This window comes from Tinamus guttatus, unplaced genomic scaffold (genome assembly GCF_059628265.1).
Source record: "Tinamus guttatus ecotype Peru unplaced genomic scaffold, ASM5962826v1 Tinamus_guttatus_pri_ptg000027l, whole genome shotgun sequence".
NCBI lineage: Eukaryota > Metazoa > Chordata > Aves > Tinamiformes > Tinamidae > Tinamus > Tinamus guttatus.
This window is the reverse complement of record NW_028288561.1, coordinates 7,156,810-7,172,555: the sequence shown is the minus strand read 5'-3', so window position 1 is coordinate 7,172,555 and position 15,746 is coordinate 7,156,810. Positions and strand designations below refer to the sequence as shown.

Below are 15,746 nucleotides of genomic sequence, written 5' to 3'. Positions count from 1 at the left end.
CAAGGGAAGCGGAGCAGCCCCTGCCTGGAAATTGCTCCTCTCACACCCGGCATTTAGCACAGCTTGGCTGGATTAGAGGCTCTGGACTGCGCTTGCTAGCGCGCTCACTGCTCCTACACTTTTATGAGAAAATATATCCTTAAATGCCCTTCTGCTTTATACAGTAGTGCTCCTGGGACTGAGGCTGCAAGAAAGCGCACGGAGAATGCGTTCCCCGACAAATCGCTCTTGCTGTTCCAGATGCCTTCATCCCCTTCCTTCAGCACGAGGCATAAATCTCCAATTGTTGTAAAAATGGCAATATCAGATTTACAGACTTTTCCAGCCCTGTCAAGAAGGAAGCTAACAGCCATTAAGGGCTGCTTTTGTTTTTACAACTGCGGTGCAGGTAGTCAGTGGCTACCTGTGACCACCTGAAGAAACAAGAGCCAGGACGAGATGGAGCAAGGACGGGTGGTACCGTGAGGATCCTGGCTGGTTTTCTGGCATCACATTGTGATGCTGTTGAATGTTGAAGTGAGGATGTGCCAAAGCTTTTCCCTGCCTTTTCCCTCCTCTCCGCAAGTCCTGGAATTCTCCCAAACTGGGCTCAAGGCAATGGCTAAATAGCTGGGACACAAAATAAGTTTGCGCTCAAATTTAGGCTAATCTGGATTGAGCCCCTATCTCACATCACTGGCCACGGGGGAGCTGTTCTCAGCCTAAAGTTTATTCAAATCCAAGACCAAGAATCATCTCCTCAGGTTTTGCCTTTTGCCAGAGGAATCCTTCTCAGATGTCAACATTTAATAAACCAGCCCCTCCACGCTGGGGCTGTTTAGCAATTAAATAGCATAAATCCAGGAGCTGTATTAATAAACAGTCTAGTCTGTCTAGAGCAGTCTACAGGGTGGAGAGAGAAAACTGTAAAATATTTATTACTGGCTGGGGGATGAAGTCATTAATTTAATAACTACCCCTTGCTTTGGTTCTTACAGTTGTTAGCGGCCTGAAGGTTACAGGAGATTAGGTGGGAAACTCTCTGCCTCCCCGTGGGGAAGAGCCTTTCCCATGAAAGGCAGAGTCCAGCTCCCATCTGTCACCCCATTACCTCCAGGGCTGGTGCATACATTACCGGGCTGCTTCCCGAAATAAAACAAAACAGAAATTTCGGCTGCCCACATGGCAACACTCTGCAAAATTTAATGAGGACGCTGCCCTTTGTGCGGGGGGCCCTTGCAAGCAGCTGCGGAGACGAAGGCAGCGCTGCCTGCGCTGGCGTGAGCTGCTTCCGTGGGCCTGGGCTCCCGCAAAGCACCCGGTGCCGGCGAGCACGGAGACAGAGGGATGCTCCGGGAGGGATGTTGGAGAGGGAGGCTTGAAGAGGGATGCTCAGGAGGGATGCTCCAGGAAGGATGTTCTAGGAGGGATGCTTGAAGAGGGTTGCTCAAGGAGCTCCCCTCGGGCCTGCTGCTGTTTCACGAAATCTAGAGCATTGTTTGAACTTCCCTTTCCCCGGATTAATCAGTGGGTCTTCACGTTTTCAGGAGGGGGAAATATGGATATTCTTAGTTCCTGCTGTGATCTGATCTGGGGGAGCTTCCAGGATGCACAAACAAACATCTTCCTTATACTGATTATGGAGGGAAGGAGCCCTCGGATGAAGATGGTCCTCTGCAGACATCCACAATTTGCAGTGGGGCTCCAACACAAGTCAGGGATGGGGCAGGCAGGAGGGTGTCTCTTTGCATGTTCTTGGCATGCTTTGTCATTAATTTCACCCAGGGACAGCAAAGAGCTTCCATCCAGAGGAAGAGCACAGGTGACATGGGGACATGTGCCCCCCGGCCGATGAGGGGCTGACGCGCTTTCGGTTCCCCTCTACGGCCGTGCTGGCTGCCGAGGTAATCGAATTGCCTGAGATAATTAAATTACCTCTTTAGCCTGCTTTTGTAAAACACACACACCAAGAAGGGGCCCATGCTGAGAGCCGGAGCGCGGCCGCGTTCAGCCGCTGGGCACCTTCCCCGCTGCAAACTGTGCAGGGACCCTTAGTGCCTGTCCCTGCTCTTAAGGGAGACATAAGCAGCAGCAGGGAGAGCATTTAAGGGTGTTAACTTTTTCCTGGAGATCTCTTTGTAGCTCAGGAGCTGCTGGTTTCTGCAAAACCTTCTGCTCTTCTCCCACCCGCCTTGGAAAAGCCCTTTTGCTGGAGGGCATCTCTGGTACTGCTAGAGCCGGACGGAAAAATTCCAGGCCAAAGCAGTGGAGCAATGGAAGTGTCTTGGCCAAGTCTTCATGCAGTGATTTAATGATGTTGAGCTCAGTTTTTGCACAGACAGAATGATATTTTAGTGGTCTAAGGGATGAAGGGATGAAGAGAGGATGCAGGGATGAAGAGAGAACAAGGAAAAATGCTTGTGAGTCAGGTGGGCCTCATTAGTTGCAAGTGGCATGACAGACCTGCAAGACATTTTTGTTGCCACCATGAAGTAATAAAGAAACATTTCTGCAGAATGTTGTCTTATCTGCCGAATGAAATGGTTTTTCCCCCTTAAAACAGATGAATTTGCAACCGTCAGTGCAGATCCCTTTGTCCAGACCGTCCTGTGCTCCGGTGAGTGTCCAGCCCAGGCAGGGCTAACTCCCTGCTCCAGCATCACGGCATGGCATCACCCTTTCATTTCTCTTATCGGTGCTACCAGTCAGTTCCGCTTCTTATTCCCAGCCGTTATCACAGGCAGCCAAGAAAGCGCAGAGCTTCAGTCAGAAAAAAAAAAAAAAAAAAAAAAAAGAGAACACGTTAAATTCTGATGTTGTCAGCTAAAATAGGTTCCAGATGAGTTCTGCCCATGAAGAAGCTGAATTGCCGTGATTTAGTTGCCAAATTTTGTGTTTTCTCCCTCTCCTCCATCTCTTCCCCCAGCTTTGTAAAGGGGAATCCTGACAATGCAGAGCGTTAATAGAATTAGTCTCCTGCTATAAACTGTTCGCTCGGGCTTGTTAGCTCAATTGTCGGTGCTAAATTCTTATCAGAAGCACCTAAAAGAACATTCATCAAGAAAGGCTGAACTCCCTGCCTGGGTCACAGAAATTTAATTAAACCCCAAGCGAAAATGGAAAATCATTTTGAAGAGAGACGAGACAAATGCAAAATGCTCTGCCTCTTTTTAGCTCAAACCCTTACTCACGATTTCAAAGAGAGTTTGGCCGGAGCTAAAGCTGAGTAAAACACGGACATCCCCCAGTGCCTCCTTTAGCACCCGCTCCCGACGCTGCTCTCTGTAAATGGGGGCAGTTCAATTGACCTAGATGGAGCAACGCTGATTAAAGCCCGCTAAGCACTGGGACCTACAAACAGGAAGGAGCAGAATGCCCTTCCAAGTGAAATAATAATCTTCGCGAGTAAAAAAAAATAATAATCTCCACGAGTGGTTATTGGTTTATGGATTTGTGTCTACTTTCTGCTTGCTGTGCAAAAAGGCTCATGCGACTTCCAAATCTAGAAGGCCAAGCACTTGTTGAGGGTGGACATGGAGAAATATTAGTCACAGCATACGAGGCACCGCAAAGACCTCGCGTAGGATATTCCACATCCTCCTGGGCCCTCCCTTCGATAAAGCAAAAGATGAATTTATACTTGACAGGTGCAGAAAAGGCCTGGCAGGGCGATTAGCAGAACAGGGGACCTATCTTAGGAGAGGAGATTAAAAGAGCTTGGCTTGTTTAGCCTAGAAAAACAAAGGCTAAGAGGGGATATGATTACTCTTCATAAATACATTCAGGGAGGGAGAGGAGGGGAATGATTTAAGTTAGGGGATAATACTTGTAGGAGATCAAATAGGGGCATATTGGTCTGGAATAAATTTCCTTTGGAAATTTGAAGATATCTTCCTGTTGTTGTACAAGAGAGGTGTTGGTGTGACCTTCCGAGCAGGACAGCCAGGCAAGGAGACCCGGGAACTTTAATGGGATCCTGACGGAGACTGTGGCTGAGGCCGTCTGCCAGGAAAGGGTGGGTTTGCAGCTAGAAGCAGCACAACAAGACCAGGAAAGTTAAAGCACTGAAAGGAAAACGGGACAACTGTGGTTTTCACCCTTTTTAAAAATTATTTTATTAAGTCTATGTTTCAATCCATCAAGCACCTGGAGCATTTATTTTCCCCATGAATATGCAAAAACTTATTATTTATTTTTAAATTTAGCAACCTCTGCTAAACCATGGCAGACAGGCCATCATGAGAGACAGGCAGCAGGACACTGAACAGGGCCCACGGGTGCTCCTGGCCGTGCCAAGAAGGCACTGGCTGTTCTTGGGGACTTGTGTCCCCGATGGCTGGCACCTCCAGGGATGTTTTCTGATGGTCCCCATGGGGCTGCAGTGTCTCCTGGATGCGCTTGCTCCTCTCCCTTGACCATCTAGGATTATAAAGCAATTTCCTCCTTTTAACTCGGACATCTCAGCTAAGTGAGATGAATCCAGGTCTTTACGGGTCCTTTTTTCCAAGTGGCAGCAGTTATGCACACTGCAATACAGTGGAAATCAAGACATATGTTAGTCCTCTTAGTCCAGCAATTGCTCACAGTCCTCTGATGAAGTGAGGCAAGAGCAAAGCTCTGGGAGACGCCAAAGCCGGCAGCGATGCCTGTTCTGCTGATGACACCTGGTGGTAAACAGTTGATAAATAAATGCTATAAATGTTGTGATTTGCCCGCGGCGCCGCTTCCTCCTCCTTAGCTGGCTTTGGATGCTCTAAGGAGCTGGCAGAGCTCTTGGATCTGTGGACAACGTGGATTCAGGAGTTCATCACCCACCTCCTGCTGACTGCGACTCATGGATCACCAAGCCCCAAGTGAGCTGAGGAGGAAGAAGGGAAGATAAATTAAAGTGCAGGGAAGAAGTATCATGAAGACTCAGCAATTACAGACTCATGAAGTCCTAAGAAAAAAAAAACATTCGTTCTGTGTTTTTTTTTTTTTCCCCAAGTCTGGGTACTTTGGCAATAATAGTAGGGAACCAAACTGAGAGGCACAAGACTTGTGTGATTTCTGTTACTTGTTTGACTTAGCCCATCACAGGCTTAGTACTTCAGGGATGTGTATGAATCTGGAGGGCAGAAAACCTGGCTTCTCCCAGCATTTTTCTACAGTTCTGCTCTAGCCACTACCAGCAGACGGAGAGGCCACATCTCATGTGTCCTGGCAGCAAAAGGCTGGAAGGAATCGCTCACACACTGGGAGGGCTCAGGGGGATTTGGGAAGCAAAAAAAAGCATTCCCGGGGCTCTGCCTGATCTTCCCAGGGATTTGCTGCAAGAGGGATAACCCACTGTGTCCCAGTGGGATGTAGGTGCGTTGGGGACGGTGGGAATTTTTGGGGGGATCCCACGTGGGACATTGAGAGGTCCCTCCCTCTCTTCTTGTGGCCGTGGGCTCAGCCAAGGCACAAATGACCTCACAATAATGGGATTTTTTAATATCCAGATTTTAACATATTTCACGCAAGATAAACGACCCAACAAACCACTGTTTTTCAAGCAGCTTGTTGGGAAAGGAAGCAGCCACGAAGGGAAGCTCTTGACTCATCCGTGCGTGGAGTTCGCCCGTTCCGCGCTCGCAGATTTGAACTGCGCTGCCATTTGCTCGAGTGCTCTCCGTAGCAAACAGCACGAGGACGTGCCACCAACACGACCCGTTTCCATCGCGTCAGCAAGGAGGAGATTCAGCTCTCGCACGCCACAAATAACCCCCTTCTCCCGTCTTCGTGAAAGAAAGTGCAGACATCTACAGCATCACCCTGTTCGCACAGTCTGCTGGCATCATGTTAATGACGGGAGCTGAGATAATCACCTTAAAGCATAAATATCTCCGATGCTGATTCACTTTCTCCTACTGGAGTCTCATTTGCCCGGGTTATTTCTTTCTCTCCCACTACACGCTTGTTGTGTCTGGGAGGATGGGTATTTTTTTTCCCCCTAACCGAGCTCCAGGCATCCTAAATCAGCAAGATGCTGTTATCTCCCTCATTTTGTAGCCATGCACTATATGAAAGGATGGATCTCATGCCCGTGCAGGCGACGTTGCTGCATGTGCAGCCTCCACAGTCACACAGGTCACACAGCCTCGGTCCAAACTCTGCGGGTCACTTTGGGGTGAAAAGGGTCATTTTTTCTCATCCTAAAACGGGTGGGAGGAACCGTCTTTCCCCGACACTTCCTGTCTACCCTGCCAGGGCGGGAGGGAGGGGAAGGGCAGGGGGAAGCCTGGCCTGGGGCCTGTGTGTGGCCCAGGTTTGTCCCCAAGGGCACCGCGAGGCCACGCGGTGACACAGAAGGACGAGTCCCCCCCACCCCGTCCTTGCTGCCTATAGCGTGGGGTGTCCCCCCCGCCTTCCCGCAATGGTACAGCCCATGTGGTGTCCTCCCCCCCGCGCCTCCCGTCTCAATGGTCCATCCCCAACCAGCGCCTCCCCCCCGGGCCGCAATGGTGTGCGCCAAGAGCTCCCCCCCCCCCGGCGCCGCCGCGGTGGTGCGCGCCGCGCATGCGCACAGCGCGTGCGCTCAGCTGGGCTGTAAACAGAGCGGCGGGGCGGGCGGGGGGAACCGAAGGGAACCGAACCGGATCGGAGCGGGGGGAGGGACGCGGCGGGCCGCAACGGGCCGGACCGGCCCCGGGCGCTCAGGTACGGCCGCGGGGTGGCGGGGAGACCGCGTCCGCTGAGCTGGGCTCGCTGAGGTAAAGGGGAGCGGCCGAGCTCGGTTCCGAGCAGGCCGCCTCCCTTCACCTCAGCGCCCCACGCGTGTCCGCGGCGCTGCCGTGGGCGCGGGAAGCCCCCGGGGGCTCTCTGGGGCCCCGGCCCCCGCGTTGTGTCCCCGCGCCGCACTCCCCACGCGGCCCGGGTGTCCCGGTGGGATGTGGGTGCGTTGGGAACGGTTGGAATTTTGGGGGGGGGGATCCCACTTGGGACATTGGCAAAACCGCAAATGCTCTTCATACTTTAAATATAAAAAGTGGAGATTTTAATATCAAAGAGCCTCAGTAGAAGAAAGAAAGAAGCATAAGAACAAAATGCCCTAAGGAAAGTCAGAAAAATTTGAGTATTTTAGCCCTGGACAATACATAAAGTGTTACTGACCAGGTCTAGAGATACTCTGCAGCTGTGTAACTACAGCAAGTTGCATGTAAGAGGAAAAAAAGAGGAATAAAATTGGCTCGTGAGCTCACTTAAGTCTTAAATTTGTTTTTCCACTGTGAGGTAAGAGTAAAGCACAAGAGTTTGGGGTAAGGGAAACAGTAACTACAGAAAGGAGAAGGATGGTGTTTTTGGAAGTGTTATTAATAGTCCAGAATTGGATTGGCGTGCTTGAGACATGAATGTATTTGAAAACAAACAAAAGCCAGTTAGTTTCCTGAATATACCCTATTTTGTGTGTCTCTTTGGGTAATCAGGACTGTTTGCTATTTGAATAACTGTGCAACTTCCACAGGCCCCTGCAGTTTTATTTTTTTTTTTTTTATTTTTTTTAAGTTTCCCTTTAAATTGCAAGTGTGTAATTTGTTCTTGCTGACTGGAACAGCCTCCCACCTTTGATAATTTAGCTGCAGGCAGATCCTCTGATCCTCAAAGAACACTAAAGCTGCTGCTTCTGTGGTTTTTGTCAGCACAGGCAGGCGCTGTAAATAAACACATTTTAAAATACCCTTGTGTTTCCGCAGTGGAACTTTTGAGGAGATGTGGAAGATGAATTCTGTGTTCTACTCTCTGTATGCTTTTATCTTTAAGAGTTACAGCTATTTTGCTGTGTGAGGTGCATAGTGTTGCATAGTGGAGTGTGTAGTTAAGGAAGGTGCTTGTTTTTCTGTCCCCTGCAAAAGGATGCCTGAATCTGCTACTAGAGATGGTCGGTGAAATTAGCAGTGCTTGAAATCATAAAAGAACTATGTTATTGAAATTATTCCAAATTGGGGGTTAACTCATTAGGATTTAATAGGACCTAAGAAATTCCACTTGCTTTGGTGGAATTTTTCTCTTTAGTTGCTGCCTGTGCTGTTATGTCCTTTAGTGGTGGTGGTGCTTGAAACTTGAAATAAGAGCTGCATAGAAACATATTTAATAAAGAAAGTAAGTTTGTACTTTTGTGTATGTCTAGATCCCTTTTTTTTTCTTTTTTTTTTTTATGTCTGTGGATTTGGTATTCTGATGACTTTTTGTTCTATCTGCAATTTGAGATTTTTTTGTTTCTTCCTAAGTGCCTTTCAGTCTCTCAACTTTTCCGTGACACTGTTAGATACAAAGTCTACATGTAGCCAGAATTCTGACAGGCAAACCACACTTCTATTATTGCTTGGACTTGCAATAAAAATGATTTGTAAGCACAGGAGCTGGAATAATCCTTTATATAAAAGGCTTCAGTGAAACAGCTGACGTGCTGGTAGTATGTGAAGGGGGCACTGCACATCTAAACTGTGTATTATGGTTTTCCCTGCATGGATGCTAGTGTCAAGTGCTAGATAACAGATCTGCTGTATTTTAGTTTTAACTGTTTGACTAGGGGTGAGGTGTGGGAGGGTGGCAGTGTTTTTTTTTGTTTGCTGTCCTCTAAGTCCTCAAAGAAACTGTATCCTTCAAATTACTTTAATAGCTTCAAGTGCTCAAAGTGTGTCCTATGCCTCACCTTCCTTTATTTCTCTTTAGTAACAGAGCTTGCAGGCGACTGTTGAAGATGGGAGGCGCAGTGAGTGCGGGAGAAGATAACGATGAGTTAATTGATAACCTGAAGGAAGCTCAATACATCCGCACGGAGCTGGTGGAACAGGCCTTCCGAGCCATCGATCGAGCCGACTACTACCTGGAAGAGTTCAAAGACAATGCCTACAAAGACTTGGCCTGGAAACACGGGAACATTCATCTCTCGGCACCGTGCATCTACTCGGAGGTGATGGAAGCTCTGGATCTGCAGCCGGGGTTGTCGTTTTTGAATCTCGGCAGTGGCACTGGTTATCTCAGTTCCATGGTTGGACTCATCTTGGGTAAATAGCTTTTCAATCATGTCAACTGTTTATACTGAGTTAAAGCGAGAAAGACCCTTGAACCTGGAACAGAAGCTTTCCTCATGTAATAAAACTAAAAAGTAGCTGGAAAACTAAAAAATGCCTAATTACTCAGGGTTCTTGCAGCCTTTGTTTGGCAGCTGGCTGGGGCCCACATTTATGTGTCAAGTTAGAGTAGGCAGCGATGCTGCTGCACGTGCAGCTGCAGTGGATTCCTGCAGGACTGGGCACAAACTTGGCTTTATTTCTCCTTTGCCAGGATCCCAGCTCAGGAGTGCACGAGTGCCACATTATTTAATGTAGGATTGAGCGTATTCTGTTGTGGTTATAGATCTTCTGCACCTCGTTTGCTTTTACACCGTTCTGTCTAGATAGAAATGTGTTTGAGATCTTATTCTGATTGTTATTGACATTCAGAAGCTGTGTAAGAGCAGTTAGGAGATCAGAACTGCCTTTGTGACCACTTGTACAATAGACACAAAGCAAATTGTATAAATATACTGGTAATTCTGGTGCTTCGCTTACAGAAGAATTGACTTCTATCTTTTAATAAGTAAGTGGAGTACACTGCTTCTCATTCAGATCTATTTCTGAGTGCAAGAAACTTGTTGCATATCTGTGTTTAATCATATGATATTTTTTTCCTGGTTTAAAAATCCTTTGGTCTAGATGATGACCAGAGTTTCAAACTGTTCACCCAAAAGAATTTTAGTTCTTGTTCCCAGGGCAGATAATGAATGACTGTAGGGTACCTATTACCCTCTTTGTGTGGGGTTCAGGAATTTTAGTTGCTGAAATGTTGTTGCCAGGATAGAGTTTGCTCTCACCTCCAGTGGCTTTTCATGAAATAGCGTTTGTGAATTTTCACTGAGTTTGCTGAGACTGCTTAGAAAGTCCCTGTGTTCCTTCAGGGCTCTTGAATTCTTTTCCTGGAAAAGATACCAAGTCAATTTTGAATAAAAAAAAACATGGTTGGTGACTGATTCTGATTTCTTTTCTGAAAATATTTTTTAGCCTTTTTTTTTTATCCAGAAAATACATATATTTAATTTTTTTGGAGGAGTGGAATTTATTTGAAAAAGCAGGCTGTACTTCATGTGCATACTTTATCCAAGTTTTTTTCTGTGTGCACAGTTTCACAGTAATAGCATTTCTTCAGTAAGAATATTCCTTACTGTGGAGGAATTTCCTGCATGAGTAAGAGAAAATGATTCAAAATAGTGCTGTACAAAAAGCTTTGTTTAATTCTAGATATGGCAGGTATAAACTTGCACTTCATGTTGTATTACTAAAATATCTGGCCCTAGGCAAGTCCTGATTGTCTGACGCTCAAGGAGCAATTAATCTCTTATAAGAAGTAAGCAAAACTGTCTAGTCCCACTGGATTTTATCTGGTTGCCTTCTAGTCATTATCATGGTGTTCTTCTACATTTACAGGTCCTTTTGGTGTTAACCATGGCGTGGAGCTTCATTCTGATGTGATCGAATATGCGAAGCAGAAACTGGACTTCTTCATCAAAACAAGCGATAGCTTTGACAAGTAAGACTGCAGAGCACCCGTTAGCTTTCATTTTGTGAGTGTGGTTTTAGCTGTGGCAGTTCCTGCTCCCACATGGCAGCTCTAGATTCCAGGGTAATCTGAGGATTCCGGCTCCTTAGGCTTGCTGAGCTGAAGTGTGTGACCTTCTAAGCCGATGTGAATTGCGGAGGAGGGTGTTTCAGAAAATTCTGTAGTGTTTTAGTAGCAGTTCAAGTGTTACATAGCTTAAATAAGACTTTCAGCGTCTTTTAACATCTAGTGGCAGGTATCACCTTGAAGTCTGCAAAGAGTAATAGCTCTATTTTTGGTCCGAGAGCATTGGCCCAAGAATATGAACAATTTTCTGTCATGGCCCAATATGTTCTGTTTCAGACTTTTTTCTTACTTCAGACAAGTAGTGTCAGAGCAAAAAGTCAGCTGAACTAGAATATTTCCTAGATAAATGTCGGGGGGTAAAATGAGTGAGGCTACAGTTCTGGTGCATGAGGAATGGATTTTCATAGCATTAGTAGGGGGTTTGTATAGATGGCAAGTTTCTAGACACAAATGTTCCGTTGAAATTCTATTTAAACTGGTTATTAATCTTGTCTTATTTATATGCATCATTTAAACTGATGCATTTCTGTAAAAGCAGTAATTCTGCGATAATTACCTAGGTAAATTGGCCAATAGCTTATTTTTTTCTTAAAATACTTTGAAATACCTTCAGCAAGAAGGAAATATGTTAAAAACAAACTAGAATAGACCAATCTGAGTTTCAAGAATCAATAAGACTGAAAAACTGGTATTGCTGACAGAAATAGCTGCTGGGTAATGTTGTTAGAACATGGTGTGGAGGAACTGTTAGCTGAGTTCTGCGAATGTTTAGCATACTTTTCAAAAGCAAAAAGCTTCAGGAAGTTTTAATGAATAAATATGTGCTATGTTGAATTGTCTCTTCAGATAACAAGGAATGGATATGTTGTACAGTTTTATCAACAGCATCCTTGAAATGTAAGGCTCGATATTTTTGCAGATTAAAATAATTTTGCTTCTAAACTGAATCAGAAATGTTACAGGCAGAGATTCTGTGTATGTAGGGTGAAATCATGGTTCTTTTGAAGCTAATGGCAAAACTCCCATGAGCTTCAGCAAAGCCAGCACAATTCTGAAGCATCAGCCTCTAGTTCCCCAGAACATCTGAAAGCCATTTAAAAGCTTATGAAAATGCCAAAAAAAAAAAAAAAAAACACTGCTGCAGTTCTCAGAAGGCTTTTACAGTTGGAATTGCAGGTTTGGTATTTTTATGTGGCTATTATATAACCGAGCCTGCATCAGATAACTAAAAATGGCTGGTCCTGAGCAGCTGTATGCAACTCAGGTACAAAGTTATGCATATGTACTCTGGAAATTCTCATCTGTAATTTCTCATTTCAGTATTCTTGTGATTTTGAGAGTTACAGCTGTGGTTTCTTCTGATGATCCGTAGAATACTTAGTCTTGGGAGGAGAAATCTTGTGAAATATTTTGAAGTATTTTTTATTATTTCTTCCAGAATCATTAAGACAGTTCTTTTGATAAATGGTGATTATTTGTGTATGATATGTCTTAATGTCTTCATTTTTTCAGATTTGAATTTTGTGAGCCATCTTTTGTTACCGGCAATTGTTTGGAGATTTCTCCGGACTGTACTCAGTATGACCGTGTTTACTGTGGTGCAGGGGTCCAGAAGGAACACGAAGACTACATGAAGAATCTGCTGAAAGTTGGGGGAATTCTTGTCATGCCTCTGGAGGAGAAGGTGAGATGCCTTTCTACCCATCGGGCCCATATTTTTAAATGTTAATAGATTGCTTTTTAATAAAAAGTGGAACTGCCCTGCGTGAGCACCCAAGCTTCTCATTCAGGGTGTCTTTTTGGTGAAGAGGGGTATTGTTTTAATGGAGTGAATGCCTAGGCATGATAGATACACAGTGTTTTTGCTTTTAGTTGGGTAATTCAGATTAGCGGGCTATAGATACCTTCCAAGTAAAATGCTGTGAAATTAATTGGTGTAAGAAGTTTGAGTTGTGCAGAAATCCAGTGATCTTTATTACCTACAGATTTTTTTCAAGAGCAAATGTTTATCAGTAACTGATGTATTCTTGCAGTGGTCAGACGTAGCTGTTCTGGTTCAGAAGTGGTGAAGAACTGGGAGAACAGTGTGACCCAAACTGCCTTTGCTCATACTCTGTTGTAATGTATGAAGTTACATAGGGCTGATCCCTTCAGGAGTTCTGAATTTTCTTAAGAGAACAATGGTTCTCTTTATTTTACCTAGCTCTTTACTGATTGTAAAATCTAGTACTTTAACCATTTCTCTGCGTGGAAGGGAGGCGTTGTTTGTTAATTTTCTGTTTAAAAAAAACTTGACATACTTCACACAATGGACAATGTTCTGCCTGTTTTGTTTAGTTGACTAAGATAACACGCACTGGTCCCTCTGCCTGGGAAACCAAGAAGATTCTTGCTGTTTCTTTTGCTCCTTTGATTCAGCCTAACCATGCAGATTCGGGAAAATCAAGGCTTGTTCACTTGCGTGAGTACAAACATCCTTAAATACAGGGGTTGCTTCTTCTGTTGTGTGGTTGCTAGCTGTGCAGTGCTTTCTCAGGCATAGCATCCCTAGAAATGTTTTCTTTTTATCAAAATTACTCAGTTGCTCCCATCTTTAAACAGTTGCCCTATTAGTCTTGTGTTTGATCTGTTTTTGAGCGTGTCTGGTGCAAAAATCAGAATCACGTAAGAGTGATTTGTGAAATTTTACCTAAACTCTGTGGGATACTTGGTCACATTTTTTTGTATATGCAGGCATCTGTTTCTGCTCTGAATCTCATTCTGTTGTGGTTCTTGGGCACTGTGCCACGATGAGAACATCCTGCTGGTTGGAAATGCACAGACTTCACTTGGGGACAGACATTGCACCTCCCCAGCTGACTAGAAGTTTCTTGAACCTTTAGGACATAAGTCCCTTTTAGGACATAAGTTGTGCAATTTTTGGTTAGCTGTTTCAAGTGCAGATTGTACCTAGTGTCCTCAATCTTTAGATTAAGATTTCAATGTAGAGGGGCCTCTTAAGAACACATGAAGACAGAGATGCTTCCATAAAGAGATTAGCTGGGCTTTATTCCTATTCTGGAAAGGTGTCTGTGCAGACAAAAAGCAGCTCAGCAGTCCATTAAGTGCACATCAAGCATATTTTTTAATTGTGTGAGGCCTGCAGATATTGCCTGTTGCTTCTCACACTTTCTTCAGATCAGAAGAAATTTGTCCTCAGTAGAAGAAACTTTTTTGCTTCTGTTTTAATTCCTGTTGGTGTATGGATGCATGTGCATCCATATGGCTTTGCTGCATGAGATGTGTGTTATGTTATGCATTTGTGTGCTGGCAGAGTGCAGAAGATAGAAGTCTTCCAAGCCCTTTATGCGGGAGGAGTTTTTTTTAATACAATAACTTATTGTTTACTTCTAATTACTTTTACCAAATGGTTGCAGCCAGTCTTCACCCACTAAGTGGCAGTGATTTTTTGAAGAGCATAAGTGTTACTCATGTTTTATAAATGGAGAACTTGGCAAAGCTAGATTATTTTCCTGATAGGAAAGTCTTTGTATGGATGAGTTGAATAGACTTCAGGTCCACTTATCTGCAGTGGGAAAATATCCTCCCTCTGTGCTACTAAACAGTCAGTTTCAGTGACTTACAGTCTTTAAGACACACGTGTATCTTAAAATAATTATGGGGACTTGACATCAAAATATGAAACTCTTCTTTCATCCCATTCTTTTTCTTGGGTTAGTGGGAGAAATGTATAATTAAATTTTCTTTGGGAAGTTACAGTGCAGTTTATCGAAGCTGACAGGAATTGAATAGAGCTGTTTTTGTAATCACAGCGGGGAATTCGAGTGGCCTGATTTAACTGGAGGGAGTACAACTTCTGTGAGTGCTCCTGGGATGTGCTTTTTCCTCAATATCTGTTCTTGGTTTTCATTCTGTTGTAGCCCCAGTGGCTGTTCGCAGCCTCCAGGATCTGGCCCGCATAGCCATCAGAGGAACCATTAAAAAAATAATCCATCAAGAAACGATGAGCAAAAATGGAAATGGGTTGAAGAACCCCCCAAGATTTAAACGAAGACGCGTGCGTCGCCGTCGCATGGAAACTATTGTTTTCTTGGACAAAGAGGTCTTCGCTAGTCGGATCTCCAACCCGTCGGATGATAACAACAACTGTGAAGAGTTTGAGGATGAGAGACGAGAAGAAGAAGAAACTAAAGGCCCGGAACTAAAGCCAGATCCCCCTGTAAACTTTCTGAGAGAAAAGGTCTTAAGTCTGCCTTTGCCTGATCCCTTGAAATATTACCTGCTTTATTACAGAGAAAAGTAATTTCCTTCTCCTAGGAAGTGGGAAGTAGAAACTAAAGTACTACTTAGGGCTTGACAAATGCATACCACTTGCTTGCCTGCTAATATGACCACACGAGGCAGTAGGCTGGCTGGGGAATGTGGCTGCTGTATACTTAAACATGATAGCTTTTTTAAGTTTCTTCTTTCTTCTCAGTTGTGTGCTATAGTTTTATCCTACAGCAGGGTTTCCTTAGGAAGCAAGTTGGTGAAGTGCTCGGCTGCTTACAGAAAGGAGGATTGAATTCTCTGAAACTAACTGCACAGAGATGTTTGGAAATCTCATGGCTGCTCTACCAAATGGCGGTTTCAAAAGATTCTTAAGCAGCTTCCCAAAGACCTTTGTCCATGCTCCCTCCCACTGAACCTGCCATGGGTTTATATTGGTGTGTGTTTAATGGAGGATGAGGATTTATTAGTTAAAAACTGACCCAGCAAATCTTGTTTCTTCCAGAAATCTGAAAAAGCACAACTTTTCAGACATGAAAGAGAAGTTTTTGGCGTTAAACCTTGAGGCATCCAGGTTTTGAATGCAGAAGGAAAGCATCAGCTCCCCTTTGGTTGGTCTCAGTTTTGCTTATAAAATATATATTTTTAGTAAAAGGTAGAAATGTCTTACAAAGCATTGGTTTTTCTTCATGGGAAATGTCTATTTTAGTGAGATACAGTCCAAGATGTGGAGATTTTTTTTTTTTTTTAATGAACCTGGGCAATAAGGCAAGGGCTGCGAAGATGCTTAGGTGACTCACAGGATGCCAGGG

General features: G+C 44.6%; 1 protein-coding gene across 1 annotated transcript; it reads left to right on the top strand.

The window, feature by feature from the left end:
• The first annotated feature begins 6,636 nt into the window (after positions 1 to 6,636).
• PCMTD2 (protein-L-isoaspartate (D-aspartate) O-methyltransferase domain containing 2) lies at positions 6,637 to 15,426 on the top strand. The gene is made up of 6 exons (XM_088529211.1): positions 6,637 to 6,660; positions 8,674 to 9,008; positions 10,467 to 10,569; positions 12,178 to 12,349; positions 13,003 to 13,126; positions 14,586 to 15,426. The coding sequence occupies exons 2-6, from the start codon at positions 8,702 to 8,704 to the stop codon at positions 14,966 to 14,968; spliced, it is 1,089 nt and encodes a 362-aa protein (XP_088385337.1). The 5' UTR covers positions 6,637 to 6,660; positions 8,674 to 8,701; the 3' UTR covers positions 14,969 to 15,426.
• The last annotated feature ends 320 nt before the right edge of the window (positions 15,427 to 15,746 follow it).

Bases quoted from the DNA above. Each gene is read 5' to 3' on its own strand.
- PCMTD2 (XM_088529211.1), top strand. From the start codon at position 8,702: ATGGGAGGCGCAGTGAGTGCGGGAGAAGATAACGATGAGTTAATTGAT. The intron at 9,009-10,466 runs GTAAATAGCTTT...CTACATTTACAG, and splicing joins CATGGTTGGACTCATCTTGG to GTCCTTTTGGTGTTAACCAT. The intron at 10,570-12,177 runs GTAAGACTGCAG...TCATTTTTTCAG, and splicing joins ACAAGCGATAGCTTTGACAA to ATTTGAATTTTGTGAGCCAT.